This window comes from Coptis chinensis, chromosome 7 (genome assembly GCF_015680905.1).
Source record: "Coptis chinensis isolate HL-2020 chromosome 7, ASM1568090v1, whole genome shotgun sequence".
Taxonomy (NCBI): domain Eukaryota; kingdom Viridiplantae; phylum Streptophyta; class Magnoliopsida; order Ranunculales; family Ranunculaceae; genus Coptis; species Coptis chinensis.
In genome coordinates, this window is record NC_141462.1 from 21,806,710 (window position 1) to 21,822,516 (window position 15,807).

General features: G+C 35.6%; 1 protein-coding gene across 1 annotated transcript; it reads right to left on the reverse strand.

The window, feature by feature from the left end:
* Positions 1–249: 249 nt before the first annotated feature.
* LOC147486607 (protein DA1-related 2-like) lies at positions 250–5,073 on the reverse strand. Its single transcript, XM_086572705.1, has 12 exons — positions 4,902–5,073; positions 4,552–4,712; positions 4,270–4,351; positions 3,636–3,731; positions 3,230–3,375; positions 2,972–3,055; positions 2,361–2,480; positions 1,362–1,574; positions 1,215–1,277; positions 959–1,074; positions 815–873; positions 250–728 (listed from the first exon to the last, which is right to left on the reverse strand). Exons 1-12 carry the CDS (start codon positions 4,945–4,947, stop codon positions 406–408), a joined length of 1,509 nt encoding a protein of 502 aa, XP_086428831.1. The 5' UTR covers positions 4,948–5,073; the 3' UTR covers positions 250–405.
* Between the last annotated feature and the right edge of the window lie 10,734 nt (positions 5,074–15,807).

Consider the following 15,807-nt stretch of genomic DNA (forward strand, 5'->3'; position numbering starts at 1 on the left):
CAATCACCACGGTGGCAGAGTCGAAAACCACCGTGGAATAGATCTTCAGGCATGGGACAAGCAGCACCCTAGGCCACCACCACCTTAAAACAAAGAAAACAAGTGCATAGGCTCCGTAAGTATTACAAGCCTTCTAGCCATGTTTGCATCCTCTGTCACTAGAATGATTGAACTAGTACAAGTCAAATGTAACAATGTAACAGAAAAAAATCAGCATAATTGTGGAAGTGTATATTGTTACAGCAGAACGCCATTAAAAGTCCCCAAAGGAGTCGCATAATATCAAAGAAGTTGATCCAAGCTTCTGTTAAAACTTGATTCTTACAAGGTGAAGCAAGGTATTAATTGTTGTTGAAACCATAATATAGTAGAAGAATCTCTAACAAATGAAATGAGTATCTTCTCCTACACTGGGAAGCTTCCAGTCAACCGTATATGATCCAGGGTCCTGCACAAGCTGTACTTATTGACAGCAACATTCGCATTTCTGAATCCTCTTCCGTAGGCTGTGGAGGTGTCATTAGCTATCTGATGCATGAAGAATTCCCCCAGCTTCTTTTCAAGATCAGAAATTCCACCCTTCTTAGATAACAACGATGATTGAGAGGAAGAAGCTGATGATGTAGATGGCATGCTTCTTGACCCAGAAATGACTTCTGACTCGAGCCACATGTGAGAGAGAACCTGGCAAATACCTTCCTCCACCTCGGGGTTTAAATTTTTGTAGCCTGCATCAATTACAAAACTAACCAGTGACAATGGCAAAGAACAAGATATTTCCAGAACAAACGCTTACAAATTTTTTATGATGTACCTTTAAGGCGTAAAAAACCATGCATTAGCTCATGTGCAAGAATAGAACCTGTCAATAATCTACATGCAATACCATCATCAAATAAACAAGGTATTTCGTTAGTAATGTTCGTTTCGTAGACAAACTGTGACCTACAACATTTACCTTGGCAGGCCATAAAGGACAAGTATGGCCGTAACCTCACACTTCCGGCTTAACTTCTGTGGATGCGTCCTCAAACCTACAAGTCGGTTTCCCCCAAATCTTGGCCTTCTAAGAATCTAAAATGATAAAATGAAATAACAAAAAAGACATTACACTTTATAGGCCGGTCAATCATGGATTGATGTTATTTATTTATTTATTATTTTGTGTTGTTGTATGAGTACCGAAAACAAATGGTGTAAATGTCGCATCTTACACTGCTGACAGTCTGCTCTTCAGAGAGACATAGTCCTCTTGTCTCGGGCATATGATGATGGCCCTGTAAAAATGTACTGATCCTGAATCAAGATAGAACTTCCATAAAGGCAGCAGATCTTACTACCATATGAGGAAACTATATTACCTTCTTCTCTCCTTGTATAGCTTCATTAAGCGCTTGTCTTTCAACCAAAAGCATGGGAATCTGCTGATCGAGTTTCATGTTCATTCCTTCATAGAAATCTCTGATGGCATGGTAAAGTGGTTGGCAGTCTCCAGTATCCATGATAGCAGATTCCATGCATTCTAAGCATAGGCTCCGTCCATCGCCCAAGGATACATATCTTGCATTCAATGACTTCAACAAAACGAATGAACAACAATAAGAAAACTTAAACTCTTTTTTTTTTTCGATAACCAGAAAACTTAAACTCAGTGACTACGTCATGATGTTCGAAAATATGTTGAACCAGTCTGCTGAAATATTATAACTGCTAAGGGACATATTAGACTTAACCACTTAAGTAGTTAAACACTGAGTATTTTGAAAGGCTGGTTCCACTATATGGTAAAACACGAACAGGGGAAATACTTTTAGATTGAGTTTCTGAAATTAATTTAACAGTGCATCAATCCAACTTTCTGAGACAATACAAATAAATAAAAGGTTCAATGGTATATGAAAGCCACCATAAAAAATAACACAAGTCGTTATATAAAAAAGTAATCACTTCAACAGAGAAAAAACTTCATTCTCATAGCCATTTATTTATTTTATTATTACTATTATTATTTTGTTTGTGTGTGTGTGTGTGTGTTTGTGTTTGTGTGTGTGTGTGTATTTTAAAAGGTGCTCTTAAATATTGTGTGAAGGAACCACTAGCATTCCATTATAACCAATACAGTGACCTTTTAAACATTCAATGCTAACATTCTATCGTGTAACAAGAGACTCCACTTAAATAAGTTTTCCACCTCAGACACCAAGCTGTGTAACCCACACCTAAATGTGGGCGTGCATCAAGCACACATGTGCCATCTCCCTCTCTTGTGCCCAAATTTGAAGCAAAATTCTGGAGAAACAATCACTACAATGATATATAACTCTATATTTACTTAACAAATGTCATGTAAGCCATCATACCTCTAGCCGTTCGCAACTGCAACATCGAGCTGTGTTGTCGTGCTCATGTGAAGGGCAATACTTTTGGCTCCAAAATGGGTGAGACCTATACTCGATTAAACCAGCATCATTTCTTGGGATCTGGAAAAAAATACAAATAAAGAGCAGGAATTTAAAAGTAAATTTTACGTTTAAAAATGCTTTCCAGTAATTTTAGCAGAAAGAATATGGCAAGATACAATGAATCTCAACAGAAGTTTTTCTGTATAAGGAAGTGAAAGTGAATATATAACAATCCAAATAAAACGGTTTTCTAGTGATATCAAAATGTATAGTTTACAAAATGCAATAGATGAAACTCAGCTAAGTACGTGTCTATGGGACTGTGTCAAGCATATGAAAAAAACCCAACTTTGGTAACAATATTATTGAATACTGATTGATATTTCCTTATTTTAACTGGTTGAACTAATTGAAAACTGAAACAACTGGAAAAGGACATAGAATCAATAGTGAAGCATGAATGTAGCATTAAGAACTTGATAGTGGGTTTGGTACTTTGGTTCAATTAATTAAGAACAAGTTATAACACATTACGGATCTAAATTATTTTAAGGTAGTGTTTGTCTTACAAATTGATGGCAGACTTCACATTTTGGATGGTGCAATTCTTTGAAACAGGATTCATGATACGGCTTCCTCCCTGACAAAGAAAACTTCATTCAACAGAAATATCCTGTAAGAGCTAGATGTAAGAATAAATTAGAAACTTGATTTCTGTACATAAATGATCCAATGAAGAACCCCGTGCAACAAGAAGCAATAAGCAACTTCAATATGAAAGAACTACAGAGATTGAAAAATCCCAAAATCCAGTTATAATATAGTACCTCATGCTCCATTATTTGTTGGCCACAAGAATGACAACAAAAGCACACAGGATGCCAAAATGCTCCCATACACGCTAAATAATTCCCATAGCCTATTTCACGGTTGCATCCATTGCAAAATCTGCACACATATGCATATGTATTATGGCAACATCAAGGCTAAGGTCAAAATTCATGAGTTTAAAATGATTCACCCTGACTACAAGATCTCAAGTAGAGATCCATACTTGATTGTATGATATTCTATTACATAAAAAATTGGAAAAACATTCTCCCATTTAGTTATGTTCAAATGCGCTAGAAGTTTGTAAAGGCAATCAGTAGATCTCTTTTTAGATATTTGAAAAATATTAAGAAGGCAGAGGAAGAAGGTGGTTGATAAGCAAACCTATTTTCTCTAGAAAAAACCGTCCAGGAGCATAAGGAGGATATGACGGCGTATTCAAGCTTTCTTGAAGTGATCTGGCAAAGTCTTCATCCATGTCTGTTGGCTCTCTTTGTCCTGCAAGAACCCAATCACTCCACCAGCAGTCATACAAATGAGATGTATGTAAAGGCAGTGTGAAAAAAATTCTCTCTATGCAACAACCAAACACGAGCACAAATCACAAGCTAATGACCCTGTTATCAAATTATGACATGGGACTCCTTTCGGGGATACTGGACTCGTGACATTCTGTTTTCCTATTTGGCAGACCTAAACTCCAAAACATGATGTTATTATATTGAACTTAAGTCTTAAGACCTTTTGTTGTTGAACTTCAACTTCCTGCATTCTCCCTCCTAAATGAAGGATCCAAAAAATGAAGTTCTCGACTTAGTACTATTTCTTGACCCGAAAGCTAGAATAAAAAACATGTTTAATGTGCAGGGCCACCAAAAGATTATTGGTTTTTTTAGGAAGGCATGAAGGAGATGATAGAAGCCATCTTTAAGATCCACTGAATATCACAGGAAACCTGTGGTAATGACAACATCTACATATTAAAAAGAACCTTCAAGCTATTTATCTGACTCATCATAATCAATTAAAAACTCACTACTTGGTTTCCTTAACTCTTCATCCAAAGAAAGTGCAATTGCATGATCCAATTCCTCATTCTCAGATCTAGATGGATGATCCTGAACAACAAGATACAATGAAAACTTAGGTGTACATTTTTGTTTGTGAAATAAAATGAAAAATAACTATTAGTAAATATCATTCATAGTTCATCATACTATTTACGTCAAATTTGTAACTAGGAAATTTCACTTATATTAGAACAAAATCAAGAAGCAAGACGATACAAAAGTCAACCAAGAAGTAAAAATGGAATTACCTTAGATGTACTGGGAGCTTCCCAAACAATGTTTTCCTCTTCAACAAGTTGAGGATGTCGTCGTCCACTCATTATCCTACGATTCGTACCTCTTTTGAATAATTTACTAAGCCATGTCATGAACCGCGATCTTTTGGCATCATAAGATGAACCCAAATGCCCTAGTATTCAAAACAATACGTACCAACTTAATAAAAAAACATGAATTACAATAAAAGCACAAAGTCTGAAATCATACAGCGTGACAGAACAACATAAATATACATCATTCTGGCATATTTTCAAACATATTAAAACCGCAAAAACCAAAACATTTCCACACATGATGATAGAGAAAAAAAAAAGTAAACCTGATATGCAGGACTTAGAGAGATGGTTTATCTCTGAAGAAGCCATGATGGTCGAAACTTGGCTCGAGGTTTTTGGTTGAATGAGGAAAATTAGATGAGAAGTAAGGAGTGAGAAAGAATAAGGAAGAAAGTTGAGAGTTGAGGAAGAATGGCATCATGAAAAGTGAGTGGAAAGCAAAGAGATAGAAAGTTGAAGATTGTCAATTTTTGAGATAAAGAATCTTGGTGTGTTGGACGGCTGAGATTAGATGCTTAAGGCGCACGCTTTTAGTTTTTGTTTATTCCATTTGAATCTTCTTTTTCCCGGGAGAATAACTGAAAGTTTTATAACCCTTTATGTTGGGTTTTTATTTAAATCTGGGCTACCACGAGGATATCTCAACGGTCCGAAAATCAAAAACAAAAAGGAAGAGAGAGAATATGGGTTTGTTTTTTATTTTCGGACCGTTAGATCTCGGATCCAACGGTCTCAGCTGGTGTCCCTATAGGGATATCCTCGTGGTAGACGAACTCTTTTATTTACGTAAATTGCCGCTACTAGTTCTATTGATATGGACTATCCTTAAATCTCTAATTATTTAAAGGTATTTGTTATTGACAGACTCCATATACAAAAAAAAAAAAATTATTACAAGTGTATCATTGGTCCCAAAAAATCTAAAAAAAACAAATATTACAAGTGTGTCATTGGTCCCAAAAAGTTGAATTCGAAAACCCAAACTTAAACAACCCGGTTAGGTCGTTCATTGTGCAAACCCAACGATATAGTCACATCGTTTGGATTAAGTCCCCAACGATGTGGCCACACCGGTCAAGAGGCCAAGAAACAGAATTTTATATTTTTTCAAAGTTCAAATCCCAAACGGTGTGGCCACACCGTTTGGACTAAGTCTCCAACAATATGGCCACACCGTTTGGACTAAGTTCCCAACGATATGGTCACACCGTTTGGGATTTGAACTTTGAAAAAATATAAAGTTCTGTTTTTTGGTCTCTTGACCGGTGTGGCTACACCGTTTGGACTAAGTCTCAAACGATATGGCCACAACGTTTGGACTTTGGCCATATCGTTGGGTTTGCACAATGAACGATCTAGCCGGCTCGTTTAAACTTGGGGTTTTCGAATTCAATTTTTTGAGACTAATGACATACTTGTAATAATTGTTTTTTTTTAGACTTTTTGGGACTAATGGCACACTTGTAATAATTGGTTTTTTTAGGGTATGCCCAACACAATATGGGTCCCTCAATAATAGAACTCTTATTTAAAATACGGTCTACGCTACCCTCCCAGGTCTAGACGGTATTTGAATTTTTTTAACATTCATCATTTCCTAGCTAGAAGGATTATATTTAGTAGACTCTAATACTCATGTCTCACACTCTGCTCAATCTATCGAATTAGCTGTACTTTGGAGCCAGATTTCTTTTGAGACATTTTTCTAGAAGTATATATTCAATGTTGTGCTTGACAGTAAATGTGGGAATTTGGCCCTAACGACCCTAACCCGGACCTGACCGACCTGCCCCAAAGCCCTATAAAGCCCTCACAACTAAAGCCCTCACAGAGTTTAGGGCAGGGCTGACCCGTCCCTAAGGCCTTCTAGGGCAGGGCTAGGGCTAAGGTTTTGAAACATAGGCCCGACCCTAATTCAGCCCTAACCAAGCCCTAGTTATAGTTTTACATTTTCACTATAAATACACGTACTATAATTGTCCAACTCTTTGTTAAATATTTTAATTAAAATAACATTGTCCTTTGTAATTTATCACTTACACCCAAGGATACTTCCAATAACTTATCTTATATAACAAAAACTTGTCAACCTATCTAGCAGCCATGAAGAACAATGAGCACTAGCCTAATAAAAAAATAAGACTTTATTCCTTTGATCATCAAATCAAAGTCTAAAACTTATTATTCTCACTTTATTTTCTCACCTACTTCTTATAAATTATATTTTTATTCACATCAAAGCCAAGTCTAGAACTAAAAGTTTCCGTCCACACCATTAAAGCAAAATACAAAGCAGACATTTGTAACACAGAAACCAAAAAAACAATCTTTGTCTGAAAAATGGCATTTGTAAAACGAAGAAAATATATAGGCCCGACCCTAAATCCCGGCCCTAAAGCCTTTAAAGAGGGCTTAGAATAGGGTCAGGGCTTGAGATTTAGACTTGTGACTCGGCCCGACCCGACCCTATGCTGACTTTAAGGCCGGGCCGACCTGGTCTTAATATCTAAAAGGCTTTTAAATGTTTAAGGTCGGGCTAGCCCGACTCGGCCTATTGCCCACCCCTACTTGAGAGGCGCTTTTCGTCTATAAGAATGCGTTTCTCATTAGGTTTCTTATTAGCAATATAACACGTATATATTCAACATCAAGAACATTCTTTATTGTTTTCAACAGCAAGAACTACGTCTAGGTGTAGTCATTACTCGATTTTGATTGGAACTCCTCAACTTCTTCTTTACGTGCACCTTGTGTAGTTGTGTTATATCATTATTTCAAGTTGTGAAGTGTTTAATTAACTTAAACAGTTTAACTGAGTTACAATAAAATGTCGAGAGCAAGTAATATGGATTAATATAATTATTTATTATTAATATTTTATTTATTTATTTTTGTTAGAATCAAGCTAGGAATAGCAGGCTCTCATGTATATTAGTATATATACTAGATTTTGGACCCGGGCATACGCTCGGGATCTATTAAATATTTTGTGTGCTGAAAAGGCTTTACAAAATGTCTCACACAAATTTTCGAATTAAAATATATTTTTATTAAAAATAAATAGAAATACGTTAATGACCAGCGATTATGGTGCATAAGTACTTGGAAATTAAGGGATCAAATTGAGATAGCATCTTCACTTTGTGGTTTAGGATATTAATCCATAATTTTCAAATAGAATTATCTTAAACTCTATCTAGCTTGTATAATAGTTTTCTTAGATTTATGGTGATTTAGCGACACATTTTCGAATAAGAATATATTTTTATTGAAAATAAACCGAAATACGTTAATGAGCAACGATTATAGTGCATAAGTACTTGGAAACTAAGGGATCAAATTGAGATAGCCTCTTCACATTGTGGTTTAGAATATTAACCCGTAATTTTCAAATAAAATTATTTTAAACTCGATCTAGCTTGTATAATAGTTTTATTAGATTTATGGTGATTTAGCGGTAAATCATCATCATTCGGCTTACGTAATGTGTACAAATCACTAAAACAGATTGATTGTTTCCATCCTCAAAGAATACACTACTCCCACTTGAAAAGATTTTTCACATGAACGTGTCCTACGAACGGGTGTCATTATATTAAATTATTCTAAAAAATATTAGCAACTATGGATAGCTATGAGATATGAAAATTATACTAATTACTCATTTAAATTTCTTGACCACTCTCTATAAAAAGGAAGCACCAAGTCTTGATAAAACTCATCGACTTCTTTTTATTGTTAGGTTTAATAATAGAAGTTTGATTAAAGTTTTGTGAAAATACCCAATATGACGAAGATAATATTGAAGCTACTTGAATAGCAAGACATTCCCAATTACAATAAAAGAATTATAATAAACACTATTTAAAATGCAAAACTATATTTGTTGAGATATTTATTCCCCCTACATATAATATAAATATGTTTTAGGATTATTAGTTCTATGCATTTGCATCAAGTTTTTTATTTTCCATTAATTATTCTTTGAGGTTAGTTTAATGTAGTACTATACGTTGCATCCAGTTTCCAATTTTTCATTAATTATTCTTTGAGGTTAGTTCAATGCAATTGCATCAAGTTTCCAATTTCCCGTTAATTATTATTTGAGGTTAGTTTAGTGCAATTGCATCTACTTATTTATGATTTCCCGTTAGTTATCCATTAAGGTTAATTCAGTACAGTTGCATCAAGTTTTCGATGTTTCGTTAATTAGTCTTTGAGATTAGTTCATTGCATTTGCATCCAGGTTCCAATCTCCCGTTAATTAATTTTTGAGGTTAGTTCAATACATCTGCATCCAGTTTATGATTTCCCGTTAATTGCTTTTCTAGGTTAGTTCGATAGTTTATAATTTGTTTGCATACATGTAAGAGTCTGTTTTTATAAACTCACTTTCGTTTTGGGTTCCTAATTACTCGTAATTGCTAATGTGAGAAGGCTAAAAAAGTGGACATTTATGCTTTGAGGTCAGTGCGATGCAGTTACATCCGACTTCCGATTTCTAGTTAACTATTTTTTTAAATTATTTCAATGCATTTGCATCCAATTTCTGATTTCCCGTTAGTTAAATTTTGATTTTAGTTTAATGCAATTTAATCCAGTTTTTGGTTTTCCGTTAATTATTTTTTGAGGTTAGTTCAATGCAGTTGCATCCAATTTCCGATTTTATGTTAATTGTTCTTTGAGGTTAGTTCAATGCATTTGTATCAAGTTTTTGATTTCTTGTTAATTATTTTTTGAGGTTAGTTCAATGCAGTTACATCAAATTTATAATTTACCATTAATTATTCATTTAGGTTAGTTCAGTGCAGTTTCATCCATTTTTCAATGTTTCATTAATTAGTCTTTGAGATTAGTTCATTGCATTTAGATCTAGTTTCCGATTTCCTGTTAATAACTCTTTAAGGTTAGTCCAATACATCTGCATCTAGTTTCTAATTATTTGAGGTTAGTTCGATACAATTATATTCGGTTTCTGATTTCCCGCTAACTATTCTTTAAAGTTATTTCAATGCATTTGCATTTAGTTTCCAATTTCCCACCAATTATTCTATGAGGTTAGTTCAATGCAGTTGCATTCGGTTTTTGATTTTATGTTAATTATTTTTTGAGTTAAGTTCAATGCATTTGCATCCAGTTTTCGGTTTCCCATTAATTATTATTTGAGGTTTGTTTGATGTATTTGCATACCGTTTCCGATTTTTCGTTAAATATTTTTCAAAGATTTGCATCCAATTTATAATTTCCCGTTAGTTATTCTCTGTCATTAGTTTAATGCAATTTGCATAAAGTTTTCGATTTCCCATTAATTACTCATTGAGCTCAGTTATGTATTTGAATCCAGTTTTCGATTTTCTTATAATTATCCAATGTGGTGTGTAATACAAACTTCTACTGATCCATCTGTAGTGTCCTTGCAAACATGACATAAAAAATAAATTATGCTTAATTTACTATGTGGGATCATCGAAGATTATCCAGTTCCCGATTTCCCGTTAAATATTTTTTAAATTATGCATGACTCATTATGTGAAATCTTCAAAGATTATCTACGAACGGGTGCTGTTATATTAATTATTCTAAAAAATATTTGCAAATATATAAAACTATTATATATTGATATTAAATTGATCACTCAACCAAATTTTTTATAACGTGAAAATCTCACTCTCCATTAAAAAAAACATAACTCGCCTTTGATAAAAACCCTTCAACTTCATTTTGTTGTTTAATAATTGAAGTTTAATTGAAGTTTTATAAGATTGCCTAATAAGAAGAAGTTCATATATATTGAAGCTACTCGAATAGCAAGGAGTTCTCAATCATACGGAAAGACATAATATAAACATCATTTTAAATGCAAAACTATACTTATCGAGATATTCCCATAACATATAACCCAACTATATTTTGAGGTTAGTTCAATGCATTTGCATACAGTTTTTGATTTTCCGTTATTTATATTTTGAGGTTAGTTCAATGCAGTTGCATCCAATTTTCTATTCCCATTATTTATTTTTTGAGATCAGTTCAATGCAGTTGCATCCAGTTTCTGATTTCTCGTTAATTATTCTTTTCGGTTAGTTCAATACATTTGCATCCAATTTCCTGTTAATTGTTCTTTGAGGTCAGTTCAATGCATTTGCATCCAATTTCTGATTTTTCGTTAACTATTCTGTGAGATTAGTTTAATGCATTTGCATCCAGTTTCCAATTTTTCGTTTATTATTTGATAAAGTTGCATATGCATATAGTTTCTGATTTCTTGTTAATTATTGTTTGAGGTTAGTTCAATGAATTTGCAACCAGTTTCCGATTTTCCGTTAATTATTTCTTGAGGTTTTGCATCCAGTGTATTTTTTGAGATTAGTTAAATACAATTGCATCCGGTTTCCGATTTCTCGTTAATTATTTTTTAAGATTAGTTCCACGCATTTGCATTATGTTTCCAATTTATAATTAATTTTTCTTTGAGGTTAGTTTAATGCAGTTGCATCTAGTTTCCGATTTCTCGTTAATTTAATCTTTGAGGGTTAGCTCAATGCATTTGCATCCAGTTTTCGATTTTCCGACAATTATTTTTTGATGTTAGTTTGATGTATTTGCATCCAAGTTTTGATTTTTTATTAATTATTATTTGAGGTTAGTTTAATGCAGTTGTATCCATATTTAGATTTTCTATTAATTACTTTTTAAGATTTGTTTAATGATTGCATTTGCATTCAGTTTTCGATTTTTCGTTAAATATTATTTGAGGTTAGTTCGATATATTTGCATCCAGTTTTCGGTTCCCCATTAATTGTTTTTTGATGTTAGTTTTATTCAGTATTATACATATTTTAAAATATTTGTCATTATTGTTTTGCCGTTATTATTATTATTATTATTTTCATTTTCTATTATATATTTTGTGATGTTATTTTTTGTATAATTGTTTTTAACTATGTTTTGATGCTGTGTTAAAGATATATTTGAAATAAGTCAGTGTTTTATCATAGACACTAAAATTGTATGATTTGTAATAGGGAATTAGTTTTTACAAATCACCTATTTTTTAGCAATTTTTTTTATTTGATCAAATATATAAGAATTGGAACACTAAAAGTGTTTGATTCGTAATAGGAAATTATTTTCTACAAATCATTTATTTTTTAGCAATTTTTTTTTTATTTGATAAAATATATAAGAATTGGAAATACACTCAAACTCTCCAAATATAAGAATTAGAAATACACTCAAACTCTCCAAAGAGGTTCCATGTACTTGGAATTGTAGGATATTAGAAAATACTATCTTTCATATTGCCACATAGGATAGAGAAAAGGCTAACTCTCATATTAGAGTGCCACATAGGAGAGAGAAAATCATCTTTTAAAGGTCTCTGCTTTAGTATATAGATAGTAGATTAATTGATAAACCTTAGGGCATCACCCTCAAAATAGAATGCCACGTCACCATTTTAAAGGTTTGGTTGGTATGAAGGAACTCTAATAAATCATGGGGTTCTACAACGCGACCTTTATAATCAATATTAAAATCCAAAGACACTGAACAATCCAACTTACAGTGGACTAGTGGCAAACTTTGGGACTAGAATAATCTGGAGGGTGGGCAGAGGGTGCAGGTTATTTATATGATTCCAGCCTTTATTAACTTAAATAATTTTAAAAAATTCAACAATGAGTGACTCTCAAGGACAAAACAACCAAAAAAGCAACTCTCAACACCATTTTTTTTAATCACTCACAAGGACCGGGTAGATGAAAGGTCAAGTATACTTTTGACGCGAAATAAAAAACGGTTTGAATAGATGAAAGGTAAATGTTTCGACCCCCACCTACGTGGTAACGTCTATTAGTAGGGGTCTCTATTTTATTCATTTAATCAATAGGGCTAAAGCCCAATTCGCAATATCATGGATCAATGTACAAGCCCATTAACTCATGTGTCTAAGGCTGAACCTTAGCCACATGGCTTGCCACTAATGTACATTGATTTATGTCCAGACTCATTTCTTATCAAAGAGATAATTATCAGTTGACAGTTATATTCTATCACAATTACTCAAGCAACAAGATTACTTGAGCTACAAGGACTCTCTACTCTACCTCTATAAATACCACATTATTTTTCATAAGGAACTACGTTCAAACTTGATCCCTAGAGAATAGATCTTGGGTACGTAGGCAGCCATTATTTGGTTCAGTTTCATCTCCCCCAACATCAAATTCCTCTATTTCTTAGTGCGTTCTTTACCATTGCTCGTTGTGTGTTGGCGGTTTTCTTGCCGAAAACATAATTGACGCCGTCTGTGGGGAATTTAGAATTCATTATCACGTGAAACAATCAAGATGGTAAGCACAAGAAGCAGACCAAATAGTCAACATATTCCTCCTGCTAATAGGAATTGCAACCCTCAAAATTCAAATCAGCCAATGCAAGAACCGTTGAACAATCAAGTTGCTCCTAGTGGTAAGATCAATTCTCAACATCCAACCGTAGCAGCGCCACTGCCACCACCACCACCACCGCCTCCGCTATCGCCACTCCTAATACGGTTGAGCGTGAGTTACGACGAGTCAAAAATTTAAAATAGGAACTTGAGAAGGAAGCTGGCAAAGAGGCAAAGGCCGGTGGACGAGGCTGCAAATTAAACAACATCAGGCGACCATGTAGGGATGCAGGCCATTCCAGTGTATGGGACCGTCTTGAAGATCCACTTCATCGTCCTCAACAACGTGTTATTTCTCAAACACAATCAACCAGTGCACACTTTAAGAGTAATGACCCTATTACCCCTACTTATGGGGAGAATCGGATTGGCAGGGATAACTACTACCCTAGACATGTCCGATCTCAAATGGAAGATTTACCTCTGAGAAGCAATTTCAGGGAAAACCGCCATCCGAGATATGTCCGACATGACTGGGAAGGCGGGCATCCCAGACAAGAGCAACAACACATGGAGAAGTGGTATAATTATACCGACCACCCGACCAAGGGTGACTACCGGCCTAGACAGACTGGTTCTGAGGGATAGACAAAGACAATCACCGGTCGAATGATCGTGCGTGCATCGCCAAAGATCTCTAACTCAATAAGAGATAATGGAAGGTATTCTTCTCCACATGGGCACGACGGGCGTCGGTTGTTCGAGCCAATACTTTAACTCTAACAGAACAACAGTTGAAAGAGTTGATTGCAAAATAACTTAACGATAGAGAGTCAAGGGATGTAAGAATGAAAAACTTGACAGTCAATGATGGCGTGCTTGATAAGTTTTATTTCGACATTCGGGGAAGCTTACCACCATCCCGACTTCAAACAACCCGATTTTGAACTTTATGATAAAGTGGAAGGAGATCCTGGCTTGCATGTTCTATCGTTCAAAAATAAGTTGGTGTTATGGGGTGGTGGAGATGATCCGTTCATGTGTAAGCTCTTTCCATCAACTCTAAAGGGAGAAGCATTACACTGGTTTAGTGAGTTGCCTTCAAGATCAATTCACCAATACAATGAACTAGAAAATCAGTTTGTTTATCGTTTCCGCCACAATTGCAAGACACCAAAGGATGTCGACTCACTTTTGAACATCAAGCAACAACGTGACGAAAAGTTACGTACTTTTGTTACTAGGTTCCGGAAAGCAGCAGCACCGCCGCCACCGCCGCAAACGGCGGTACAAACGCCTTCGAAAGAAGGCGTCGCGGAAGAAAGTATATGGAAACACTTCATCCAAGATTGGACCGACCTGACAGGGAAGGCCGACCTCGCAGATTTCCGGAAAATCGCCATCCTAGATAGGTCCGTCCGGCGAGGGAAAAGGCGTCCGCGGAAGAAAGTATAAGGAAAAACTTCATCCCAGACTGGACCGACTTGACAGGGAAGGCCGACCTCGCAGATTTGCGGAAAATCGCCATCCTAGACAGGTCCATCCATACAGGGAAAAAAGGCGTCACAGAAAAAAGTATAATGAAAACCTTCATCCTAGATTGGACCGACCTGACAGGGAAGGCCGACCTCGCAGATTTGAGAAAAAGCGCCATCCCGCCGAGTCCCGACCGGCGAGCAGGGGATGGAAGGTGTCACAGAGGTAACTAGAGGGAAGACCACAATCCCAGACAAACTACCGACCTAGATAGGTTGGTTACACGCAAAGAAAAAGACAATCTCTAGTTGGACCCAAAAGTGTGTACCGCCTAAAATCTCTAACTCTTGTAAGAGGTAATGACAGGTGTCATCTTCCACATAGGCTCGACCGGGGCGTCAATGCATTTTAAATCTTCCGGGTGAAATGGATTTTACTCTTCAATACAATTTTTTCGATCCGTTGGGAAAAATAATGGAGGCTTATATCGATGATATAGTCGTTAAATCGAACAATCGGGTGATCATCTTTCCGATCTTTAACTTGTTTTGATAGGCTTAACAAGTATAACATGATACTCAATCCCGCCAAATGTTCTTTTGGGCCTCTTTTTCTGGAAAATTTCGGGATACCTCATGATTTCGTAGAGGTATTGAGGCTAATCCTGATCAAATACGCGCCGTTATTGATATGCCATCACCCAAAAATAAGAAGGAAATTCAACGACTTACTGGTCGACTTGCCATTCTTCATAGATTTATTTCTAAATATTCCGATCGTTGTCATCCCTTCTTCCAAACTTTAAAGAGGGCGGCAACTTGGAACATTGATTGTGAGATGGCATTGCAACAACTGAAGAAATACTTGGTTAGTCCTCCTATATTAACAAGTCCTTCAACGAGTCAACCTAGTGGCATATAGCTGGCAGCTACATTGATGGAAAAATCTATGGAAGACATTCTGCCGCCACTAATTGGGGGCGACGAAGACCGACATGAAAACGCAATTCCTAATCCCATTGACATATAGATTGTTTACTCAGATGGCTCGCATAGTAAATCTGGGTCTAGAATTGGATGTGTTTTTGTTAAACCCGGCGGAGAAAAGATTGGGAAATCTGTGCGACTTGCTTTCGCTTCAAAATAACGGCCGAGTATGAGGCTGCCATTTGTGCCTTGAGAACAGCTTTGACACTGGGGGCGCGAAAGCTCCAGTTATACACGGATTCTCGCCTTGTTGCCAATCAGTTTGGTGGGTCTTTTGAAGCAAGAGATGAGTGTATGGCGGCTTATCTTAGTTTG

What these genes read in the sequence shown, in the direction of transcription:
- LOC147486607 (XM_086572705.1), bottom strand. Translation starts at nt 4,947, where the DNA reads ATGGCTTCTTCAGAGATAAACCATCTCTCTAAGTCCTGCATATCAG. An exon ending in TCCTTATGCTCCTGGACGGT is followed by an intron (nt 3,376 to 3,635) that starts TTTTTCTAGAGA and finishes CTTGATGTTGCC; the next exon opens with ATAATACATATGCATATGTG. An exon ending in AAGAGCAGACTGTCAGCAGT is followed by an intron (nt 1,075 to 1,214) that starts GTAAGATGCGAC and finishes TTATCATTTTAG; the next exon opens with ATTCTTAGAAGGCCAAGATT.